This window comes from Salvelinus alpinus, chromosome 6, assembly GCF_045679555.1.
Source record: "Salvelinus alpinus chromosome 6, SLU_Salpinus.1, whole genome shotgun sequence".
In the NCBI taxonomy this organism is placed as follows: Eukaryota; Metazoa; Chordata; class Actinopteri; order Salmoniformes; family Salmonidae; genus Salvelinus; species Salvelinus alpinus.
Genome location: NC_092091.1, coordinates 77,277,375 through 77,301,662, shown reverse-complemented (window position 1 = coordinate 77,301,662; position 24,288 = coordinate 77,277,375). Strand labels below are relative to the sequence as shown.

At 42.3% G+C, this 24,288-nt stretch overlaps 2 protein-coding genes across 2 annotated transcripts; both read right to left on the bottom strand.

Moving 5' to 3' along the window:
• Positions 1-6,064: 6,064 nt before the first annotated feature.
• LOC139579767 (girdin-like) lies at positions 6,065-11,551 on the bottom strand. The gene is made up of 2 exons (XM_071408588.1): positions 11,504-11,551; positions 6,065-8,525 (listed from the first exon to the last, which is right to left on the bottom strand). Exons 1-2 carry the CDS (start codon positions 11,549-11,551, stop codon positions 7,770-7,772), a joined length of 804 nt encoding a protein of 267 aa, XP_071264689.1. The 3' UTR covers positions 6,065-7,769.
• An 8,853-nt stretch (positions 11,552-20,404) lies between these two features.
• Positions 20,405-23,824, bottom strand: LOC139579422 (N-acetylaspartate synthetase-like). The gene is made up of 3 exons (XM_071408079.1): positions 23,402-23,824; positions 22,887-23,051; positions 20,405-21,810 (listed from the first exon to the last, which is right to left on the bottom strand). The coding sequence occupies exons 1-3, from the start codon at positions 23,613-23,615 to the stop codon at positions 21,416-21,418; spliced, it is 774 nt and encodes a 257-aa protein (XP_071264180.1). The 5' UTR covers positions 23,616-23,824; the 3' UTR covers positions 20,405-21,415.
• Between the last annotated feature and the right edge of the window lie 464 nt (positions 23,825-24,288).

The following is a 24,288-nucleotide window of genomic DNA, read 5'->3' as shown; positions in this document are numbered from 1 at the left end:
GGTCCTAGGGCCCAGGTCCTCCGAGAGAAAGAAAGAGAGAAGGAGAAAATTAGAGAGAGCCAAGATTTTCAAAATTTCCATAAATGACAAGCATGGTCAAATAATAATCAGGAATAAATCTCAGTTGGCTTTTCATAGCCGATCATTAAGAGTTGAAAACAGCAGGTCTGGGACAGGTAGGGGTTCCATAACCGCAGGCAGAACAGTTGAAACTGGAATAGCAGCAAGGCCAGGCGGACTGGGGACAGCAAGGAGTCACCACGGCCGGTAGTCCCGACGTATGGTCCTAGGGCTCAGGTCCTCCGAGAGAAAGAAAGAGAGAAGGAGAAAATTAGAGAGAGCCAAGATTTTCAAAATGTTCATAAATGACAAGCATGGTCAAATAATAATCAGGAATAAATCTCAGTTGGCTTTTCATAGCCGATCATTAAGAGTTGAAAACAGCAGGTCTGGGACAGGTAGGGGTTCCGTAACCACAGGCAGAACAGTTGAAACTGGAATAGCAGCAAGGCCAGGCGGACTGGGGACAGCAAGGTGTCATCATGCCCGGTAGTCCTGACGTATGGTCCTAGGGCTCAGGTTCTCAGAGAGAAAGAGAGAACGAGAGAATTAGAGAGAGCATACTTAAATTCACACAGGACACTGGATAAGACAGGAGAAGTACTCCAGGTAACCAACTGACCCTAGCCCCCCGACACAAACTACTGCAGCATAAATACTGGAGGCTGAGACAGGAGCGGTCAGGAGACACTGTGGCCCCATCCGAAGAAACCCCCGGACAGGGCCAAATAGGAAGGATATAACCCCACCCACTTTGCCAAAGCACAGCCCCCGCACCACTAGAGGGAAATCCTCAACCACCAACTTACAATCCTGAGACAAGGCCGAGTATAGCCCACAAAGGTCTCCACCACAGCACAAACCAAGGGGGGGCGCCAACCCAGACAGGAAGATCACGTCAGTAACTCAACCCACTCAAGTGACGCACCCCTCCTAGGGACGGCATGAAAGAGCACCAGCAAGCCAGTGACTCAGCCCCTGTAACAGGGTTAGAGGCAGAGAATCCCAGTGGAGAGAGGGGAACCGGCCTGGCAGAGACAGCAAGGGCGGTTCGTTGCTCCAGAGCCTTTCCGTTCACCTTCACACTCCTGTAGTCTTAATGATTAATGGTTAATGATCACCAGGTGTGCTCCTCGTCCCAGACAGTCCTGCCTGCTCTCTGTCCAGGATTTCTTCTCAGTAGAGAGGTAGTACCAACTGGACTTAAACTTCCTCCATCCTTGGGGACCGGAGCGTAGAGGTTATTTCATGACAAACCCATGATAGCGATCACATTTGTACACATCAGGGACAAAATAGCACCTTATTCCCTACGTAGTGCACTACTTTCCACCAGGACCCAAATGGCATGGTGGTTTAGAAACAACAGCGTCCTTGGTGACTTTCAGTGGGAATGGAAGTCCTTTCAGTTCCCCAAAATGTTTTGACCTAGATTCAATCAGATCAAGTGTTAAGGCGACAGCAGACAGCTGCATAGCGGATGTTTTGGTGGTGTTGGAGGTGGAACTGTGTTAGATCTGTGAGTGGCTGCTCTTGCCATCAATGTCACGAAGCCACACCCACCTCACTTGTGTTAGAAGTTCAGAACGAGAAAGTGTAGGCTATATAGAAATAATGATGCTCAAATGGAAAAATCATTCAAATAAATAATGCGGATTCTATCATCCAAATCACTCCAGCGTTCGAACGTGTAAACAAGGCTGCATGGGATCTCTTAATGCAAATCTGTGCAGCCAATGGCAATGTCTGCATTAGGTACACTGAGTGTACAAAACATTAGGAACACTTGCTCTTTCCATAGACTGACCAGGTGAATCCAGGTGAAAGCTATGATCTCTTATTGATGTCACCTGTTAAATCCACTTCAATCAGTGTGGATGAAGGGGAAGAGACAGGTTAAATATTTTTAAGCCTTGAGACATGGATTGTGTATGTGTGCCATTCAGAGGGTGAATGGGCAAGTCAAAAGATTTAAGTGCCTTTGAACAGGGTATGGTAGTAGGTGCCAGGCGCACCGGTTTGTGTGTGTCAAGAACCGCAAAGCTGCTGGGTTTTCGCACTCAACAGTTTCCTGTGTGTATCAAGAATGGTCCACCACCCAAAGGACATCCAGCCAACTTGACACAACTGTGCATTGTAGTCAGCATTGTTTTGACACCTTGTAGAGTCCATGCCCTGAGGAATTGAGACCTGTTCTGGGGGCAAAAGGGATGCAAGTCAATAATAGGAAGGTGTTCCTAATATTTTGTACACTCAGTGTACAATGCCAGGAGCTGCTTGTGGATTTGACAGCTCTAACGCAGTTCCACCTCTGACACCATCAAAACAGCTGCTATGTGGATGTCGGCTAACCCGGATCCGATTAAATATACCCCTTACTGCTATGTGGATGTCGGCTAACCCGGATCTGATTAAATATACCCCTTACTGAACATGAACTGATCTGCTCTAGTCTATTTGAAATATCTCAAACTCCAAAAATATGCTTTCATTGGTTGCTTTCCTTGGTTGCTTTCCATAGAAACCTTTTTTTTAACAAAAAAAGTCTGACCCCTACTTACTGAGAAATGAACCATCACATCAAAAGGTCATTTTTAATTAATCAACACAGCTCCATCCTGTTTAATTTCCAAACACTGGGAAGACACACATGACAAACCAGATGCCTACTCAGCAGCCTGGTATCAACTGATAAGCATCCACAGCCAGCTGCCTTCTCAGAAGCCTGGTATCAACTGATAAGTGACCAGAGCCATCTAAGTACACACAAATCTGTCTTTGCTGACAGATCTACTTGTTTTTGCCAACTCTTTGAATAATCTACATCAAGGGTTCTTAAACTTTTTCAGCTCAAGATCCAAATTAGAAATTGACCTTACTCCCGTGACCTAAATTGTCCTCCAATGGCCCAAATTATGAAGAAACAGTGTGTAGATGTACTCATAACTTGCAACCCACCTCCCACATGCTCAGGGCCCACTTTCGGTCCCGACCCATAGTTTAAGAAACTCTTGTCTACATGCAATGTATTGCACAATTGATCATCTAACTAATGAAATTATCAGATTTATCTTGTATCCGTTACATGTCCGTTTAGGTTAAAAATCCATTGTGTTGGATGGGCACAGCATACGTTAAAAATGAAATAACACTCATTTCGAGGTAATCCAATGGATTACATTAAATGACTTGTATTGTAATCCGTCCAACCCTGATCTGTAAAAATACAGTAAATCAAGCGCACCTAAAATCTATATATATATATTTTTTAGAAAACAATTAGGCTACTATTTGAATCAAGTGTCCGGTTTGGAGCATGAAGTCAAGTGCTCTGTTGGTCGCCCACTGCATAGCAAACTAGCAGTGCCCCAAAAAACCCTGGTCTGCCTAAATCCATTACGATCGCTAGAACGGCCCCATTTTTTAAAGATACTGTTTTGGGCTCAACAATTTGTTTACTAAGATCAAATTTGATCTCCTAGGTGAATTATTTTAAAATTCTCCTCAAATCGGGATATTTAATTAAATAGTGATAAATTCTGATCACTATATTGTCGTCACACAGGACCACATGCTGGCACAGACCAATCACGAACCGGCAGGCTTAGAGGAGGCTCACGCCCTCATGCACGCGCTCTCAGGCAGGATGAAAACGACTACATCGACCACGATGCTTTGCTAGTGACGGCTGCTTACGACATGATCCTTAGCGATTTTCTGGGTGACATTCAGCCCCATTCAGCAATATGGCACGCTTCAAATTAAAATACTTCCGGATTCATTCGCCATCGGAACTTATCCATAAGAATTAAGTGGACGACGTCAGCGCTATCACTATGTACTGGTCTTAATGTCTATGAATCTAGCAGATCTGGAGTACAGTGAAACAGTCAATTGATCTAGCACAGTGGTTCCCAAACGTTTTATAGTCCCGTACCCCTTCAAACATTCAACCTCCAGCTGTACCCCCTCTAGCACCAGGGTCAGCGCACTCTCAAATGTTGTTTTTTGCCATCATTGTAAGCCTGCCACACACACGCTATACGATACATTTATTAAACATAAGAATGAGTGTGAGTTTTTGTCACAACCCGGCTCGTGGGAAGTGACAAAGAGCTCTTACAGGACCAGGGCACAAATAATAATAATCAATAGTTTTGCTCTTTATTTAGCCATCTTACATATAAAAACTTATTTGTTCATCAAAAATGGTGAATAACTCACCACAGGTTAATGAGAAGGGTGTGCTTGAAAGGATGCACTTAACTCTGCAATGTTGGGTTGTATTGGAGAGAGTCTCAGTCTTAAATACTTTTCCACACACAGTCTGTATTTAGTTTTCATGCTAGTGAGGGCCAAGAATCCATTCTCACATAGATACATGGTTGCAAAGGGCATTCCTGTCTTAACAGCACTGTTTGCCAAGGCAGGATACTCTGAGCGCAGCCCTATCCAGAAATCTGGCAGTGGCTTTTGATTAAATTATATTTTCACAGAACCACTTGTTGCAATTTCGACGAGGCTCTCTTGTTCAGATATCGGTAAGTGGACTGGTGGCAGGGCATGAAAGGGATAACGAATTCAGTTGTTTGTGTCGTCCTTTTCGGGAAAGTACCTCCGTAAATTGCACACCCAGCTCACTCAGGTGCGTCGCTATATCACATTTGACATTGACCATAAGCTTTAGTTCATTGCACACAAAAAAAATCATACAACGATGGAAAGACCTGTGTGTTGTCCTTGTTAATGCAGACAGAAAATAGCTCCAGCTTCTTAATCATAGCCTCAATTTTGTCCCGCACATTGAATATAGTTGCGGAGAGTTCCTGTAATCCTAGATTTAGATCATTCAGGTGAGAAAAAACATCACCCAGATAGGCCAGTCTTGTGAGAAACTCGTCATCATGCAAGCGGTCAGGCAAGTGAAAATGATGGTCAATAAAGAAAACTTTTAACTTGTCTCTGAATTAAACGTTTAAATACTTTGCCCCTTCATAACTAGCGTACTTCTGTATGTTACATGGTCGCTGCCCATATCATTGCATAATGCAGAAAATACACATGAGTTCAGGGGCCTTGCTTTAACAAAATTTTCACTGTAGTGTCCAAAACATCTTTCAAGCTGTCAGGAATTCCCTTGGCAGCAATAGCCTCTCGGTGGATGCTGCAGTGTACCCAAGTGGCGTCGGGAGCAACTGCTTGCACGCGCGATACTACTCCACTATGTCTCCCTGGCATGGCTTTTGCACCATCAGTACAGATACCAACACATCTTGATCACCAAAGTCCATTTGATGTCACAAAGCTGTCCAGTACTTTAAAAATATCCTCTCCTGTTGTCCTGGTTTCCAGTGGTTTGTCTTCCTTAATTGATCCCCCATAAACGTAAAGGACATATACCAGGAGCTGTGCCAGGCCCGCCACGTCTGTTGACTCATCCAGCTGTAACGCATATAATTCACTGACTTGTATGCGAAGAAGTAATTGTTTCAAAACATCTCCTGTCATGTCACTGATGCGTCATGAAACAGTGTTGTTTGATGAAGTCATTGTTTGTATAGTTTTTTTGGCCTTTTCCCACAGCATTGTCCCAGCCATGTCCGCAGCAGCAGGAAGAATTAAGTCCTCCACAATAGTATGGGGCCCGCCTGTCCTAGCCACTCGGTAGCTTACCATGTAAGACGCTTTTAGCCCCTTGTTATTAATGGTATCTATTGCTTTTATACATGTCTTACTACTCGAAAGTCGTCTTGAATTGTCACTCCAAAAACTGTGGCTTATTTTTCAAATTGTCATGTTTTGTTTCTAAATGTCTGCACAAGAGTGAAGGTTTTATGGTTAATGTGATTGGATGTTAATTATTTGACTAGGCTACCTGTATTTGACATTGTATTGTTATTTCACTGAACACTAGATGGTTTAATTTTATTTTTTGGCAGTGAAATGAGGCCACTCAGGCGAGAAAAAAACCTCACCCAAATGTATAACCCCGTTGGAAAATATACAGTTGAAGTTGAAAGTTTACATACACCTTAGCCAAATACATTTAAACTCAGATTTTCACAATTCCTGACATTTAATCCTAGTAAAAATTCCCTGTCTTAGGTCAGTTAGGATCACCACTTTATTTTAAGAATGTGAAATGTCAGAATTATAGTAGAGATAATTATTTATTTCAGCTTTTATTTCTTTCATCACATTCCCAGTGGGTCAGAAGTTTACATACACTCAATTAGTATTTGGTAGCATTGCCTTAAAATTGTTAAACTTGGGTCAAACATTTCGAGTAGCCTTCCACAAGCTTCCCACAATAAGTTGGGTGAATTTTGACCCATTCCTCCTGACAGAGCTGGTGTAACTGAGTCAGGTTTGTAGGCCTCCTTGCTCGCAGACGCTTTTTCAGTTCTGCCCACAAATTTTCTATAGGATTAAGGTCAGGGCTTTGTAATGGCCACTCCAATACCTTGACTTTGTTGTCCTTAAGCCATTTTGCCACAACTTTGGAAGTATGCTTGTGGTCATTGTCCATTTGTAAGACCCATTTGTGACCAAGCTTTAACTTCCTGACTGATGTCTTGAGATGTTGCTTCAATATATCCACATAATTTTCCTGCCTCATGATGCCATCTATTTTGTGAAGTGCACCAGACCCTCCTGCAGCAAATCACCCCCACAACATGATGCTGCCACCCCCGTGCTTCACGGTTGGGATGGTGTTCTTTTGCTTGCAAGCCTCTCCCTTTTTCCTCCAAATATAACGATGGTCATTATGGCCATACCGTTCTATTTTTGTTTCATCAGACCAGAGGACATTTTCCAAAAAGTACGATCTTTGTTCCCATGTGCAGTTGCAAACTGTAGTCTGTTTTTTTTATGGCGGTTTTGGAGCAGTGGCCTCTTCCTTGCTGAGCGGCCTTTCAGGTTATGTTGATATAGGACTCGTTTTATTGTGGATATAGATACTTTTGTACCTGTTTTCTCCAGCATCTCCACAAGGTCCTTTGCTGTTGTTCTGGGATTGATTTGCACTTTTCATATCAAAGTACATTCATGTCTAGGAGACAGAACACGTCTCCTTCCTGAGCGGTATGACGGCTGCGTAGTCCCATGGTGTTTATACTTGCGTACTATTGTTTGTACAGATGAACATGGTACCTTCAGTTGTTTGAAAATTGCTCCTAAGGATGAACCAGACTTGTGGAGATTTACAATTTTTTTGGTTGATTTCTTTTGATTTTCCCATGATGTCAAGCAAAGAGGGACTGAGTTTGAAGGTAGGTCTTGAAATACATCCACAGGTTCATCTCCAATTGACTCAAATGATGTCAATCATTTTCTGGAATTTTCCAAGCTGTTTAAAGGCACAGTCAACTTAGTGTATGTAAACTTCTGACCCACTGGAATTGTGACACGGTGAATTATAAGTGAAATAATCTGTCTGTAAACAATTGTTGGAAACATTACTTGTGTCATGCACAAAGTAGATGTCCTAACCGACTTGCCAAAACTACAGTTTGTTAACAAGAAATTTGTGGAGTTGTTGAAAAACGAGTTTTAATGACTCCAACATAAGTGCATGTAAACTTCCGACTTCAACTTTAAATGTACTGTTTAAAAATGTGAATCATTTAAAAAAAAAATGTGAATCACATTTTTATTTGGCGTACTCCCGACGGCATTGCGCATTCACCAGTTTGGGAATACCTAATCTAGCAGATCTGGAGTACCACAAAACAGTCATTTTCCAGATTCTTACCACCACTTTGTTTGTTTAGCTCTTCCTTCAAGTGGTCTCTCTCTTTAGTCAGGGTGTTGTAACTGGTCTGTAGCTGGTCTCTCTCTTTAGTCAGGGTGTTGTAACTGGTCTGGAGCTGGTCTCTCTCTCTAGTCAGGGTGTTATAACTGGTCTGTAGCTGGTCTTTCTCTTTAGTCAGGGTGTTAGAACTTGTCTGTAACTGGTCTCTCTCTTTAGTCAGGGTGTTACTACTGGTCTGTAGCTGGTCTTTCTCTTTAGTCAGGTTGTTGTATCTGGTCTGTAGCGGGTCTCTCTCTTTAGTCAGGTTGTTGTATCTGGTCTGTAGCTGGTCTCTCTCTTTAGTCAGGTTGTTGTATCTGGTCTGTAGCTGGTCTCTCTCTTTAGTCCGGGTGTTGTAACTGGTCTGTAGCTGGTCTCTCTCTTTAGTCAGGGTGTTGTATCTGGTCTGTAGCTGGTCTCTCTCTTTAGTCAGGGTGTTGTATCTGGTCTGTAGCTGATCTCTCTCTTTAGTTGGGGTGTTGTATCTGGTCTGTAACTGGTCTCGCTCTTTAGTCAGGGTGTTGTATCTGGTCTGTAGCTCATCTCGCTCTTTAGTCGGGGTGTTGTATCTGGTCTGTAGCTGGTCTCTCTCTTTAGTCAGGGTGTTGTATCTGGTCTGTAGCTGGTCTCTCTCTTTAGTCAGGTTGTTCAAACTGGACGTCTGGAATCTCTATGCAGAGTAGTAATGACCAATGACTCGGTTATCTGTTGAAATAAAAACATATAGATATTTTGGACAATTTTATAAAACAAAATTCAGCCACACAAGTGGATATAGTATACACATGTGCTTACATCACTGGGGACAACACAGTAATTTCCCCGTTGTGGTCCTTTGAACTATAAGTATTAAACTACTGATGATGAAGAATGTAAACTCAGCAAAAAAGAAACGTCCTCACACTGTCAACTGCGTCTATTTTCAGCAAACTTAAAATACGTGTAAATGTTTGTATGAACATAAAAATATTCAACAACTGAGACATAAACTGAACAAGTTCCACAGACATGTGACTAACAGAAATTGAATAATGTGTCCCTGAACAAAGGGGGGGTGAAAATTAACAGTAGGTATCTGGTGTGGCCTCCAGCTGCATTAAGTACTGCAGTGCATCTCATCCTCATGGACTGCACCAGATTTGCCAGATAGCCCTCACCCTCCGATCCAACAGGTCCCAGACATGCTCAATGGGATTGATATCCGGGCTCTTCGCTGGCCATGGCAGAACACTGACATTCCTGTCTTGCAGGAAATCACGCACAGAACGAGCAGTATGGCTGGTGGCATTGTCATGCTGGAGGGTCATGTCAGGATGAGCCTGCAGGAAGGGTACCACATGGGGGAGGAGGATGTCTTCCCTGTAACGCACAGCGTTGAGATTGCCTGCAATGATAACAAGCTCAGTTTGATGATGCTGTGACACACCGCCCCAGACCATGACGAACCCTCCACCTCCAAATCGATCCCGCTCCAGAGTACAGGCCTCGGTGTAACGCTCATTCCTTCGACGATAAACGCGAATCCGACCATCACACCTGGTGAGACAAAACCGCATCTCGTCAGTGAAGAGCACTTTTTGCCAGTCCTGTCTGGTCCAGCGACGGCGGGTTTGTGCCCATAGGCGACGATGTTGCCGGTGATGTCTAGTGAGGACCTGCCTTTACAACAGGCCTACAAGCCCTCAGTCCAGCCTCTCTCAGCCTATTGCGGGGACAGTCTGAGCACTGATGGAGGGATTGTGCATTCCTGGTGTAATTCTGGCAGTTGTTGTTGCCATCCTGTACCTGTCTCGCAGGTGTGATGTTCGGATGTACCGATCCTGTGCAGGTGTTGTTACACGTGGTCTGCCACTTCGAGGACGATCAGCTGTCTGTCCTGTCTCCCTGTAGCGCTGTCTTAGGCGTCTCACAGTACGGACATTGCAATTTATTGCCCTGGCCACATCTGCAGTCCTCATGCCTCCTTGCAGCATGCCTAAGGCACGTTCACGCAGATGAGCAGGGACCCTGGGCATCTTTCTTTTGGTGTTTTTCAGAGTCAGTAAAAAGGCCTCTTTAGTGTCCTAAGTTTTCATAACTGTGACCTTAATTTCCTACCGTCTGTAAGCTGTTCGTGTCTTAACAACCGTTCCATTAATTGTTTATGGTTCATTGAACAAGCATGGAGAACAGTGTTTAAATCCTTTACAATGAAGATCTCTGAAGTTATTTGGATTTTTACGAATTATCTTGAAAGACAGGGTCCTGAAAAATGGACGTTTCTTTTTTTACTGAGTTTATTAGTGAAAACATAATAAATGTATAAACTCACAGTAGACAGACATGCCTATGATACCAGCCAGTAGGAGAACACACAGCAGCCCCAGACACACTGCAGCAACTCCGGATGGTCTCTTCCACCACTGAAAATTAGCTGAATCTCAAGGTATTATAAACTCTCTCGGGTAATGTTAAATTTTTTTATATCATCCAGAATTGTGAGGGGACTAATAGGTACTCGTCTGAGAAAGTGGTTTGTGTGTGTGTGTGTGTGTGTGTGTGTGTGTGTGTGTGTGTGTGTGTGTGTGTGTGTGTGTGTGTGTGTGTGTGTGTGTGTGTGTGTGTGTGTGTGTGTATCTGTACTTGCATTGATACCTGAAAATGTAACACCAATGTAATCCTTTTTTCTGGGCTTGTTGGCATATGTGTCTTTATCAATATCCATGGTCTGCATTGTTGGATTCTCCACCTGTGTTTGTATAAGATTGTCTCTTACATTTTTACTCAAAATGTGTATCTGTGCCTTATGTATCGTTATTTGAAGTACTGGAGGGGAGCTTGACGTAGTTTATTTACTCATTACAGAGGAAACAATGGGATAGTCCCAAAAGTACAAACTCAATTAGTGACTACTCTGCTTAGGTAAAATATTAATATTTTAAACATAAAATTGTATATATCTAAACCCCCCCCACAGACAGTACATAACATTAGCATGCATTAATCAGGTGAAATGATGAAGAAGATCTTACCACGGTCTTTGAGAGTTGAAAAGAGATGCATCCAAATGTATTACATTGGTGTGTAAATATGTCCAACGTAACCAGATGTACTGAGTGAGCACGAAATGGAAGATTGGAGTTGTGTGTTTTTTTTGTCCAAACCACTGCACATTTTGTGTCAACATCAGCATATCCTTTACCTTATTTGGCCAAACAATTATGATCTAATATACCACTGGACGATATGTTCAGATATACGGTACATGTGATTAACTTGGGCTTGTCCAGAAAATGTGTGAGTCAGTATGTGTAACAAAAGTTCACAGTCAACTGAAAGTTCAAGTTACAGAATGCTGCACAGATATGTGGGGTCATTTGGACTATTAAAAAAACATAAGAACACTTAACAATGCTCAATCACTACATTTTGTTATGCTTGTCTCAACAACAAACCAATATAGACCGTGATAAGATTTATTTTCTTCATTTCATCTGTTATAATTATGTCATATTTTATGCATTGTCTGATTTGTATGTAATGTGTTAGAAGCTCTGGGGCGATCAAAATACATACAGGACAATTGGTTTAGAGATATAGAATTTGTGCTTTAAATATGAATGTTTTACCCAATAGGAGCATGTGTTGCTAGTTGGGCAGAGTTTGTACCTTTGGGACTATCCCATTGGTTCCTTTGTACTGGGTAAGCTGAATCATGCTAACCTCAAGTTTTTGACGTCTGCAAACGCAGGTGCAGTTGAAAGCAAATAATCAACCAGTCCTTCAATTCGCAAGTGGCTGAAACTATCTTGAGTGGAGCATGGGGTAGCGGCTAGCGAATAAATTATATATTTTTAAAAAGATGACTAATATTATTTGTTTTGAATTATGCCCAGGTCATGAGGCCCCTTGATGAAATGAGGCCTGAGGCACTTCCCTCTTCTGTCTAAGGGTAAGTTTGCCAGTGGGGAGGAGGGAAGGAGAGGCGAGAGACAGCAACCGACAAAGCCAACTCTTGCTATAGTGGACTAATAGCTGCCATAGCTAGTTTATTTATCATCCAATATGATTGCGTAGTTCCTGTCTTGACTGAATCAAACCGGAGAAGCTAGTTAATAACTAGCTAGCTAGCTAGGCTAATTAAAACTGCATGTGTTTTCTCGTCCTACAGCTACAAATAACAACAACTTCAATGAGAATATGAATTATTGGATACTTCAGGATTTTGGCAATGAAGCCCTTTATCTACTTCCCCAGAGTCAGATGAACTGGATATCATGTTTATGTCTCTGCATGAAGTTTAAAGGAAGTTGCTTAATAGCTTTAGCGTTAGCTAACTAGCGTTAGCGAAATGACTGGACGTCTATGGTATCTACTAGCATGCTAGTTTGCATTGGCACGTGAAACTACAGTGCCTTCAGAAAGTTATCACACCCCTTGACTTGTTCCACTTTTCTGTTGTGTTTTAACCAGATTTTTCTATAAGTACCTCATCTCTGTACCCCACACATACAATTATCTATAAGGACCCTTAGCCGAGCAGTGAATTTCAAACACAGATTCAACCACAAAGACCATGGATGTTTTCCAATGCCTCTCAAAGAAGGGCACATATTGGTAAATGGGTAAAAAAATATAAAAGCAGACATTTAATATCCTTTTGAACATGGTTATTAATTACACTTTGGATGGTGTATCAATAAACCCAGTCACTACAAAGATACAGGCATCCTTTCTAACTCAGTTGCCGGAGATGAAGGAAACCACTCAGGGATTTCACCATCAGACCAATGGTGACTTTAAAACAGTTACAGAGTTTAATTCCTGTGATAGGAGGATGGATCAACAACATTGTAGTTACTCCACAATACTAACCTAATTGACAGAATGCAAAGAAGGAAGCCTGTACAGAATACAAATATTCCAAAACATGTGTTCTGTTTGCAAAAAGGCATTAAAGCAATACTGCAAAAAATGTGGCAAAGCAAATCACTTTTTTCTTTTTCTTAAAAAATTCATTCAAATGTGTTAGCCAGCTAGGGTTATCTAGACATGCTGCTAACCTGGTCTAGGGTTATGAAATTCCGCATAATTTCCCAGAATTCACAGATTTTTCACAGATTTCCTCCATTCCTCACTCATACCATCCAGGATTTCTTCAAAACCAAGGAATTTTTGGAAAGTTAGCGGATTTTGCAACCCTAAGCCTGGCTAAACCAGAATGAATGCTGGACTCAATGTTTCTAAGACTGTGTGTGTGTGTGTGTGTGTGTGTGTGTGTGTGTGTGTGTGTGTGTGTGTGTGTGTGTGTGTGTGTGTGTGTGTGTGTGTGTGTGTGTGTGTGTGTGTGTGTGTGTGTGTGTGTGTGTGTGTGTGTGTTTAACTATTCTTGTGGGGACCAGAAGTCCCTAGAAGAATAGTAAACGAACAAAAAGTTGACCAGCTGGGGACATTTTGTTTGTCCCCACAAGGTCAAATGCTATTTCTAGGGGGTTTAGGGTTAAGGTTAGAATTAGTGTTAGGGTTAGAATTAAGTTAAATATTAAGGTTAGGAGCTAGGGTTAGTTGTAGGGTTAGGAGCTAGGGCTAGGTTTAGGTTTAGGATAAAGTTTAGGTTTTTGGGTTAGGGTTAGGGTTAGGGTTAAGGTTATGGTTAGGGTTAGGGTAAGAGTACGGGTTAGGATTAGGGGTTAGGGAAAATAGGATTTTGAATGGGACTGAATTGTATGTCCCCACAAGGTTAGCTGTACAAGACTGTGTGTGTGTGTGTGTGTGTGTGTGTGTGTGTGTGTGTGTGTGTGTGTGTGTGTGTGTGTGTGTGTGTGTGTGTGTGTGTGTGTGTGTGTGTGTTTTTAGCTGAGTCAGAAAGCCTTAAGGTGATGCACTCCTGCTCTCTTCCAATGTCCCCTAATGATCTCTTCACTCCCGAAATAGGCCTCCTACACGTGCCTCTCTCCTTTCCTCCCTCCCTCTGCCCTCCCTACCCTCACTAAGGGCCCGATCCCAACTTAAGACATCTATTCCTGTTTTACACACTTCTCTGTAGTTTTTATTCAGACTGATCTAGTTAGTTAGTTTTTATTCAGACTGATCTAGTTAGTTAGTTTGTATTCAGACTGATCTAGTTAGTTAGTTTTTATTCAGACTGATCTAGTTAGTTGTCTGTCCAGAATGGTGTTCCCTGCTGCACTCTTCCTCTGTTCTCCACTCTGTCCAGAATGGTGTTCCCTGCTGCACTCTTCCCCTGTTCCCCACTCTGTCCAGAATGGTGTTCCCTGCTGCACTCTTCCCCTGTTCCCCACTCTGTCCAGAATGGTGTTCCCTGCTGCACTCTTCCCCTGTTCTCCACTCTGTCCAGAATGGTGTTCCCTGCTGCACTCTTCCTCTGTTCTCCACTCTGTTCCAGGCCAACCAGGACAAGTCTCAGGTCATGGATCATTCCATCTCCTGAGAGAAAGAGATGCACAGGGTTTGTGATAAGTAGAGCTGTATACAATATCTGAGGTATGCTTTTGAAGAAGTACAGAACAATTTAAATAATTATTGAATTACCGAGCAAGAAGATGAAAAGTTTAAAAGCACTTCTACTCCTTTCTAGCAACTATTAATGGGTGATTGATTTGATTAATCTTGTTATTATGGGTGCACAATTGCTGTGCATCTACTGCAAGATGCATCTACTGCAAGATGCATCTACTGCATCTTGCCTATGCCGTTCTGTACCATCACTCATTCATATATCTTTATGTACATATTCTTTATCCCTTTACACTTGTGTGTATAAGGTAGTAGTTGTGGAATTGTTAGGTTAGATTACTTGTTGGTTATTACTGCATTGTCGGAACTAGAAGCACAAGCATTTCGCTACACTCGCATTAACATCTGCTAACCATGTGTACGTGACAAATAAAATTTGATTTGATTTGATTTGAAATTTTCCTAAGAATTTTCCTGCACGGCAAGAAATGCAAACTTGTATTAAATTCAAGGTATAAAAAGCCTTCTAAACTTTGTCATTTTCACTTTACAATGTCAGACTTCTGTATTACTCCCTTCACAGAACAGCGCAAACTGGCTCTAACGAGAATAGAAAGAGGAGTGGGAGGCCTATGGTAGAGAAATTAACATTAAATCTCTGGCAACAGCTCTGGTGGACATTCCTGCAGTCAACATGCGAATTGCATGCTCCCTCAAAACTTGAGTTATCTATGGCATTGTGTTGTGTGTGAAAACTGCACATTGGAAACAGGCAGTATGTCTAACTAAAGTCAGTCACGCTCAAGTCCAACTGAAAGTTTCAGTTGCAGACTGCTGCACTGAAGAGTTTCAAAACACCCTCTCTCAAGCATAACCTGGGGTTATGAATGATCTACTATTCTGCTACTCCAAAATTACCTAAAGTTAGAAAACATGTGTCTATAGCTTACTTTCAAATATATATTTTGGGTGAAATGATGTGATCTGCGTGAATGACAGTGCAGGGAATCTTCTTCAGTGAAATAAACCCAAACCTGGACTCAATGCAAAGCAAATGCAGAACTAGAGATGAACCATCTCAGGAATACTGACCTGGGATCAAGTCCTCCCTGTCCACATGACCTTATTCATTATGATCAAAAAGGATAAACAGATCCTAGATCAGCACTCCTGCACTGACACGTTTCATAAATATGGGCCCTGACTTGAGTCTGCTAATGCAGCACTTAAAACAAATATGTATTTTACCTATGTCTGCATTTTTCTACAAAAACTAGAGGAAGACAGAGAGTAATGTGAAAGACGAAAACAGGAAAGTATGGTGTGAGAAAAATAGAAGTGGAGGAGCTGTGCCAGGGTGATAAGGCGGAATCCCCCTACCCTTCACTATGTTACTTATTTTAAGTCCTATACCGTTTCTTGTAAAACACATGATCTTGCTTCTCATACAGTAGGCCTTACAAGGCCTTAAAAAGGCTAGCTAGGGACCCTGCAATAGGCCAGATAGCAACTCTACAATAGGTTACCTAGCCACTCTACAATAGGTTACCTAGCCACTCTACAATAGGTTACCTAGCCACTCTACAATAGGTTACCTAGCCACTCTACAATAGGCTACCTAGCCACTCTACAATAGGCTACCTAGCCACTCTCCAATAGGTTACCTAGCCACTCTGCAATAGGCTACCTAGCCACTCTGCAATAGGCTACCTAGCCACTCTACAATAGGTTACCTAGCCACTCTACAATAGGTTACCTAGCCACTCTACAATAGGCTACCTAGCCACTCTACAATAGGCTACCTAGCCACTCTCCAATAGGTTACCTAGCCACTCTGCAATAGGCTACCTAGCCACTCTGCAATAGGCTACCTAGCCACTCTACAATAGGTTACCTAGCCACTCTACAATAGGTTACCTAGCCACTCTACAATAGGCTACCTAGCCACTCTACAATAGGCTACCTAGCCACTCTACAATAGGCTACCTAGCCACTCTACAATAGGCTACCTAGCCACTCTACAATAGGCTACCTAGCCACTCTACAATAGGCTACCTAGCCACTCTACAATAGGTTACCTAGCCACTCTACAATAGGCTACCTAGCCACTCTACAATAGGCTACCTAGCCACTCTACAATAGTCTACCTCGCCACTCTACAATAGGCTACCTAGCCACTCTACAATAGGCTACCTAGCCACTCTACAATAGGCTACCTAGCCACTCTACAATAGGCTACCTAGCCCCTCTACAATAGGTTACCTAGCCACTCTACAATAGGCTACCTAGCCACTCTACAATAGGCTACCTAGCCACTCTACAATAGTCTACCTCGCCACTCTACAATAGGCTACCTAGCCACTCTACAATAGGCTACCTAGCCACTCTACAATAGGCTACCTAGCCACTCTACAATAGGTTACCTAGCCACTCTACAATAGGCTACCTAGCCACTCTACAATAGGCTACCTAGCCACTCTACAATAGGCTACCTAGCCACTCTACAATAGGCTACCTAGCCACTCTACAATAGGCTACCTAGCCACTCTACAATAGGCTACCTAGCCACTCTACAATAGGCTACCTAGCCACTCTACAATAGGCTACCTAGCCACTCTACAATAGGCTACCTAGCCACTCTACAATAGGTTTCCTAGCCACTCTACAATAGGTTACCTAGCCACTCTACAATAGGCTACCTAGCCACTCTACAATAGGCTACCTAGCCACTCTACAATAGGCTACCTAGCCACTCTACAATAGGCTACCTAGCCACTCTACAATAGGCTACCTAGCCACTCTACAATAGGCTACCTAGCCACTCTACAATAGGCTACCTAGCCACTCTACAATAGGCTACCTAGCCACTCTACAATAGGCTACCTAGCCACTCTACAATAGGCTACCTAGCCACTCTACAATAGGTGACCTAGCCACTCTACAATAGGTGACCTAGCCACTCTACAATAGGTTACCTAGCCACTCTACAATAGGCTACCTAGCCACTCTACATTAACCTAGTGACCCTACAATAGGCTAGCTAGGGAACCTACAATAGGCTAGCTAGGGAACCTACAATAGGCTAGCTAGGGAAACTACAATAGGCTAGCTAGGGAACCTACAATAGGCTAGCTAGGGAACCTACAACAGGCTAGCTAGCCACTCTACATTAACCCATAATAGTCTAAGCCCTGTATTACAATTATTTGATGAACATTTTTATTTAGCTATTAGCCCATACAAATGCATTGAATAACAGATTCACTACATGGAACAGATAGTCCCCCCCTAAAAAATCCAAAGGAAGTTTGTTCTGAAGTGTCTGACCAATATCTGAGAGATATAAGAATGATCAGTAACATTTTTAGTTATTTTTTTACATGTATTTAACCCCTTATTTTTGTCACTAAACAGTCTCCATATATATTTCCATTCATTTTTTCAACTGGTACGAGGGGACCTTCAGATGAGTCTTGTGAACATTCTAGAGCAAAACAACGGAAATGTCCGTGTCCGTCTCACCTTTCCACAGAGTTGTCATATCAGTGTGTAGCCCAAACTGTTCGGATGCGACAGACAGAAGTTGGCAGATTGGCTGTACCAACTTCAGACAAGTCCCAAGATGCTTGTGGAGGTCGTAGAGCAAAACGGAGAAAGCAATCGTGTTTGTGAGAGTCTCAGAGGGGTCAGCTTTCCATCGAGGGGTTATAATAGTTTGTAGGCCAAACCGTTTGGAGGTTACAGATGATGTTGTGAGAAGACCAATTTTTGGGATGTCTCATGGTCTGACAAATACCTCTCTAGCTCTGTCAACTTTCACCACAGATGCGAAGGTATGACATAGGTTGATGAGGTGGATTGAGACGCATCCAATGCAATAAAACATATCTGTAGCTTAAACTGACAGATTTGATGGGGATTTTTGTATTATTCTAATTATATTTTCCACTGGGGCACGGACATCAACCTTAGGGGGTTTTAACCTAGCGACCCTACAATAGGCTAGCTATTAAACTTAGAATAGGCTAGCTAGCAAACATACAATATGCTAGCTAGGGACCCTACAATAGGCTATAGCCACTCTAAATTAAGCGAGCGACCCGACAATAAGCTATAGCCACTCTAAATTTAGCTAGCTACAGTATTTATAGGTTAGCTAGCTACGTTTAAAGAGAGAGCTGAATTTTTGCAAGAAATAAAAACTTGTGAATGATGAATGAGTTACCGGATGCTGACACTGACCGCAGGAGGTCAAATGCATTAAAGGGGAGATGTTTAATGTTGCATCTAGAATGATTGTGATGTTACTAGCTATGCCTGTCATGGACTGTTCGCTAACACATTTTTGGGAGGCAAAAAACTATTCTAGAACCCTCCTCCTGAACAGGGTTCAACAACCAGTTACTGAGTGACTTTTGGTCAAGACACGAACAGGGTTAGAAAGTTCAGAACCATGTTTGAACACATAAAGGGACAATCTGAAGTTCAAGCAAAAACAAACTGGGCAAACCGCTTAAGGATGGGGCTGGGGAAATGTAACCAATCAAATTCAGAGACTGGGCTATAGATGCAATGACTGACCATCCATAACATAAGAATTGTAGTTTTTAAAATGTCTTGAAGCTATACAGTGACTAAGTTTGCATTTTATGTTATGTTATATTCTTCCAGAATCAACAGCTAGTATAGAGTATATCATTAATTTAAAAGTGCAAAAATGGAGTTAGCAATCACAGATTACCCCTTTAGCGCTTAAAAGTAATGAATAGACACATTCTGGCATTCAGCCTTCCAGTTTTCCGAGTTTTGGTATTGTGGATTAGCTGAACATTCAATTTCTTTTAACCGAAAGTATACATTTTACCCCCATGGCTTTTGTGTTTGAGAGAGAGAGGAAGTGAAACGCTTCTGTGCAGCATTTTGTAACTTTAACTGTCAGTGACTTGAGCTTGACGAGAACATTTCAACATTTGGACAAATGATAACCGTTTCCTCCCAAAGGCCATTGGTAAAGACTTCTCACACTACGTTTCTAGCTAACTCCTAACGCTTCGAACACACCGACTGCGTCATTGCATCACTGCTGCATAACATTTTGCGCAGCTAGGCAACTATACTGATGCAGGTACCTTTTGCAAATGGTCGCATGCGGTTGGACACATGGAGAGAATAATTTTCGCAGTATCTTCAAAACCGTGTCTTTTTGACACAACTGCTGACAGCTACAGGGACATAAACACACAAAATGCTGCTTGGAGACAAGTGTCCACGATAGTAGGATTGCCAGGTCAGGTTAGTAGTGAGCTTGTGCTAGATGTGGCTAGTTAGCGTTAGCTAGCAGACCCACACAGACCTGCGCTTTCGGCGGGGCTGGTCCCGGCCCAACAGCGCGATCAAGACCACCTTCCTCAACGTTGGTCTCATTGTTGAAAGAGCCTACTCTGCCTATCTTTACTATTTATTATTGCATTTCGCTCCAAACTGCATTTGAGGGAAATTATATTATAGGCTCTCACAATTAATTTGAGGATGTCATCGAATAAATAATATACTTGGCAAATAAATTTATAAAAAATGTAAAGAAATTATGCAATCAAACTGTTTTTATGTAATCACAAATTTTTACTGAATGTGTATGCAAAAAAAAAACGACATTCATATTTTGCTACTTTCTGTCAAGTCCACTCATACAATTTGATGCATACGTTCGATTTATCGAACGTATGCACCACACAGAACGCACTGCAACTGCCTCTGCAACGCAATGCTGCAAGGCAAATGCAGCGTTCCATTGGAAATGAATGTACTTCTGATGTATCGAAGCGCAATGACGCAGTCGGTGTGTTCGAAGCGTAAGGCTCATGCTAAACTCATGCAGAACCATTGGTTTTGTTTGAAACAGTATTCAGTGGTATTGTTTTTTTATTTGATTTTTGGAACAAAAACAGAGTAAAAAATAAAATATGACACCCAATAAGAAAGATAATTGGGGAAAAAAATAAAATTTTAGTAAATATATTTATTGGTTTTTGATTTTGAAAATGAATTGAAGGTTATTTGTTGATGTAAAAATTGAAATGTACAGATTTGAAGGTTGTGTCATTAGATTTGGGGTGTGTTGTGGTCGCAAGAAATTATTGCGGAAAAAAAGGGGGTCCCCAGAAATTCAAAACTGAAAAAGTTTGAATACCACTTTTGAGGTGACCATGCAGTAGGATTTTAACAGTGAGGAGACTGACGAAGTCGATGGATTTCTCTTGTCCAGTGTGAGTGTTTTTATTTGCAAGTGAAGATAGCCGGCAAAATGTGCAAGTATTTACAAAAATGATCAAATATAGCATTTCAAACAAACCTGAGCAGCATGCCGAGCTGTTCCCTGTCCTGTTCCTCAAACAAAGAGTACAGGCTTCTTATAGCAATACCCAAGCCTTCGACATCTGGTCAATTAACATTCAAAGCACATGATATACTATACAGACATGTTCAGATAAACATATGTAATAATACCAGCACACATTTCAATCAAGATGCTTTAAGCATCAATAACCTGGGACATAAACATGTCCCCCGGAACAAGCTACTAGCGCGTTACCCTGAATAAACCATGCGCTCGAACGCACCCAATTTCCCCACCGATTCTCTGAACAGGAAATTAACAGAACCCTCTTCAAATCACAAGAAAAACAGGTACGTTTGCAAACAATTCTTTACCTTTAACCTAGCGATTACATACATTACGTTCTGGTGATTTTCTTCCATTCACTAAATGGTGAATCAAGATGCTCTGAGTTCAGGGTCTCAGGGGGTTGGGTTAGAGTGTGTGCTTGCGTGTGTGGCGTGCATTCATGTGTGTGTTTGCCGGCATGTGCACTCGTGTGTTGTACTCCATCACTGTTCCGTGCTGTACTTTATTACTGTGCTGTGCTCCATCACTGTTCCGCGCTGTGCTCCATCACTGTTCCGCGCTGTGCTCCATCACTGTTCCGCGCTGTGCTCCATCACTGTTCCGCGCTGTGCTCCATCACTGTTCCGCGCTGTGCTCCATCACTGTTCCGCGCTGTGCTCCATCACTGTTCCGTGCTGTGCTCCATCACTGTTCTGTGTTCAGTGCTGGCTGTGCGTGTTAGTCTTGTGAACAGTCATGTCCATCAGGTAGTGGTGATGACTGACCCGGTAGAAGAGCTGTTCCGGTACCGACCGGCTCACGCCAGGCGTGGCGTATCCCTTGGTGACGCCGACGCATCGGAACCCCAGAGTCTGGTAAAGCTGGTGAGCAGCCGGCGAGTAGGCCGTGGTTCCCAAGACGACAGAGAGATAACCACGGTCCGCTGCAAATTGTAGAACTTTCCGCCCGAGGGCAACGCCAACCCCACGTTGCCGACAGCGCCGGTCCACCGACATGTGATGCAGCTCCACAGTGCCAGCTTCCCCCCGCAGGGCACAGGCTGCCACTACACCCACCACACTGCCCTCCAGCACTGCAACCCACAGACAGGAGTCTGAGAGAGAAATAAAGGGGGGGGATTTGGAAATAGTGGGTTATATCAAATGATGTCCTAATCCTCCCATTTAATAAAAGCTGATGTCATTGTCTATTGACTTTTATACTTTAAATGGATCCTTTTCTTGAAAGAGCCTAATCACTGACTGGTCATCCTTTTGGGGACAAAGATTTACTATACTATACTTTCTGCTCCAGCAGGTATATCTCACTGATCATCCCAAAAGCCAACACCTCATTTGGCCACCTTTCCTTCCAGTTCTCTGCTGCCTGTGACTGGAACGAATTGCAAAAATCGCTGAAGTTGGAGACTTTTATTTCCCTCACCAACTTTAAACATCTGCTATCTGAGCAGCTAACCGATCGCTGCAGCTGTACATAGTCCATCTGTAAACAGCCCACCCATCCCCTTACTGTTTTTATTTATTTACTTTTCCGCTCTTTTGCACACCAGTATCTCTACTTGCTCATGATCATCTGTGGTTTATCACTCCAGTGTTAATCTGCTAAATTGTAATTATTCGCTCCTATGGCCTATTTATTGCCTACCTCATGCCTTTTGCACACAATGTATATAGACTCATTTTTCTTTTTTCCTACTGTGTTATTGACTTGTTTATTGTTTACTCCATGTGTAACTCTGTGTTGTTGTCTGTTCACACTGCTATGCTTTATCTTGGCCAGGTCGCAGTTGTAAATGAGAATTTGTTCTCAACTAGCCTACCTGGTTAAATAAAGGTGAAATAAAAAAATAAAAAAATGTTCTATTGATGGGGTAGACCGAAATGAGCCTGGAGGCAGAGAGGTCATGGTGACACATCCACAGACACTAGCTTGTCATTTTAGATGAGTAATTATATTCAAGAATGGAGACAGGAATGAAGCCCTGGTTTTATTTTACCTCCCTGCTCGTTTGTTTTTAACCAGGCACTGAATCTTGTGTGCAAATCTATTTTAACAAAATAACTATGTGCAATATAACTAAACTAAAGCCAACTACACTCAAATAAACAATTATACAACTAAAACGAACGATAAATGCATTTTTTGAAACTATTCCACCAAGACTATTACCTGGAGTTTTCATGTAATGTCCCTCGATGTCGCCCATATCCGTGAGTTTGGCGCGCTCCAGGTAACCAAGGACAACTTTCCTGCTGTAGTAGTAGCGTGCGCACAGGACAGCGAGAGGCACCAAACAAGTCAGCAAGAACGACTTGGTCGCAATACAACAAACAACTGCAAAAGACATGGCGGAAAATAGATGATTGAGTAATCTAAATGTTGACATAAAATAGTCACAGGAAGGAAAAGAGTTGGTACTATCGCAATCGAGCACATTATGCATTCTACTGCACATTTCCCAGAACTATACTAAATAATGCAATCAAATAACACATAAAACGGTATTGATGAAATATGTCAAGATAGCCTAAATGTAAATTATTACATTTATAACACATTCTCCATTGTCAAAAGCACATTTTCCCAGACTAATGCAATCAAATAACAGTGAAAACTGTAACCTTTTGATGGGATAACAGTCAATATATAAATATAAATTGATATAAGACCTATTTCTCCCTTACTTGTCATAGCGGCGTACAGCAGCAGGCTCTCAGGGTGATGTTTTAACCCTGTAAACGCGGTGTCCGGAACCATCTCCATCAGCCCGTCAATGAATATGCGCTCCACGTCCGGATAGTCAGCGCTTTCGAATTTACGCACAACCACACGGTCCGTTCTAAATCCATGATTCCCTTTCTGATGGTACGTTGTCACTTGGTTGTTGTTGTCTTCCATGTTATCTCACTTAGAAACTTTTTTCACGTCTCCCTGGGAAAAGTAACTGACTCGCATAAGTCGTTAAATACTGTCACACCCTCTTCTTGTTCTTCTTCTGTGAGGTTTAACGGCGGTAGGCATCCAATTTGTTGCATTACCGCCACCTACTAGACTGGAGTACAACTCCCTTACACTTTGCATGAAAAATAAACATGTAATACCTTTAATACCCTACCATCTAACACTACTCACTCATTTCAAAATTATATAAAACAAAATTAACACCCTACTCCACTAATTAAATGTATTTATTCCTACCTCATGCCATCACCCTGACATCACCATTTAACACACCCTGTAACTCTTCTGATGTCAAGTCTCTCACAGCCAAATACCTCTCTGCAGCTGCCACCACAAACTCTATTTTCTCAAATACCTCTCTGCAAAGACTCAACTTCAAATCTCAAAAGAACAGACAATGACTCTTCGGTTTCCCCACTCTCACCACCCTGTCTGCGTCGCATCGACGAGCATCACTTACACCGGGAATCTTTCCCCTCAGCTGGTCAACGTTTATATCTACTGCTACCCCAGTTATCACTCCTTTCATCGGAGCCCTTTTCTTGAGAGCGAAACAATTCACTTTTCTTGCCCCCATTTGTTTAACTCTGAGCACTTTCTCCCTCTGGCC

Excerpts from the sequence above, each read along its gene's own strand:
- LOC139579767 (XM_071408588.1), bottom strand. The coding sequence starts at position 11,551 with ATGATTCAGCTTACCCAGTACAAAGGAACCAATGGGATAGTCCCAAAG. Across the intron at positions 8,526-11,503 it reads CCAATGGGATAGTCCCAAAG|AGATTCCAGACGTCCAGTTT; the intron begins GTACAAACTCTG and ends TACTCTGCATAG.
- LOC139579422 (XM_071408079.1), bottom strand. The coding sequence starts at position 23,615 with ATGGAAGACAACAACAACCAAGTGACAACGTACCATCAGAAAGGGAAT. Across the intron at positions 23,052-23,401 it reads GCTGTACGCCGCTATGACAA|TTGTTTGTTGTATTGCGACC; the intron begins GTAAGGGAGAAA and ends TGTCTTTTGCAG. Across the intron at positions 21,811-22,886 it reads ACATTACATGAAAACTCCAG|ACTCCTGTCTGTGGGTTGCA; the intron begins GTAATAGTCTTG and ends TTTCTCTCTCAG.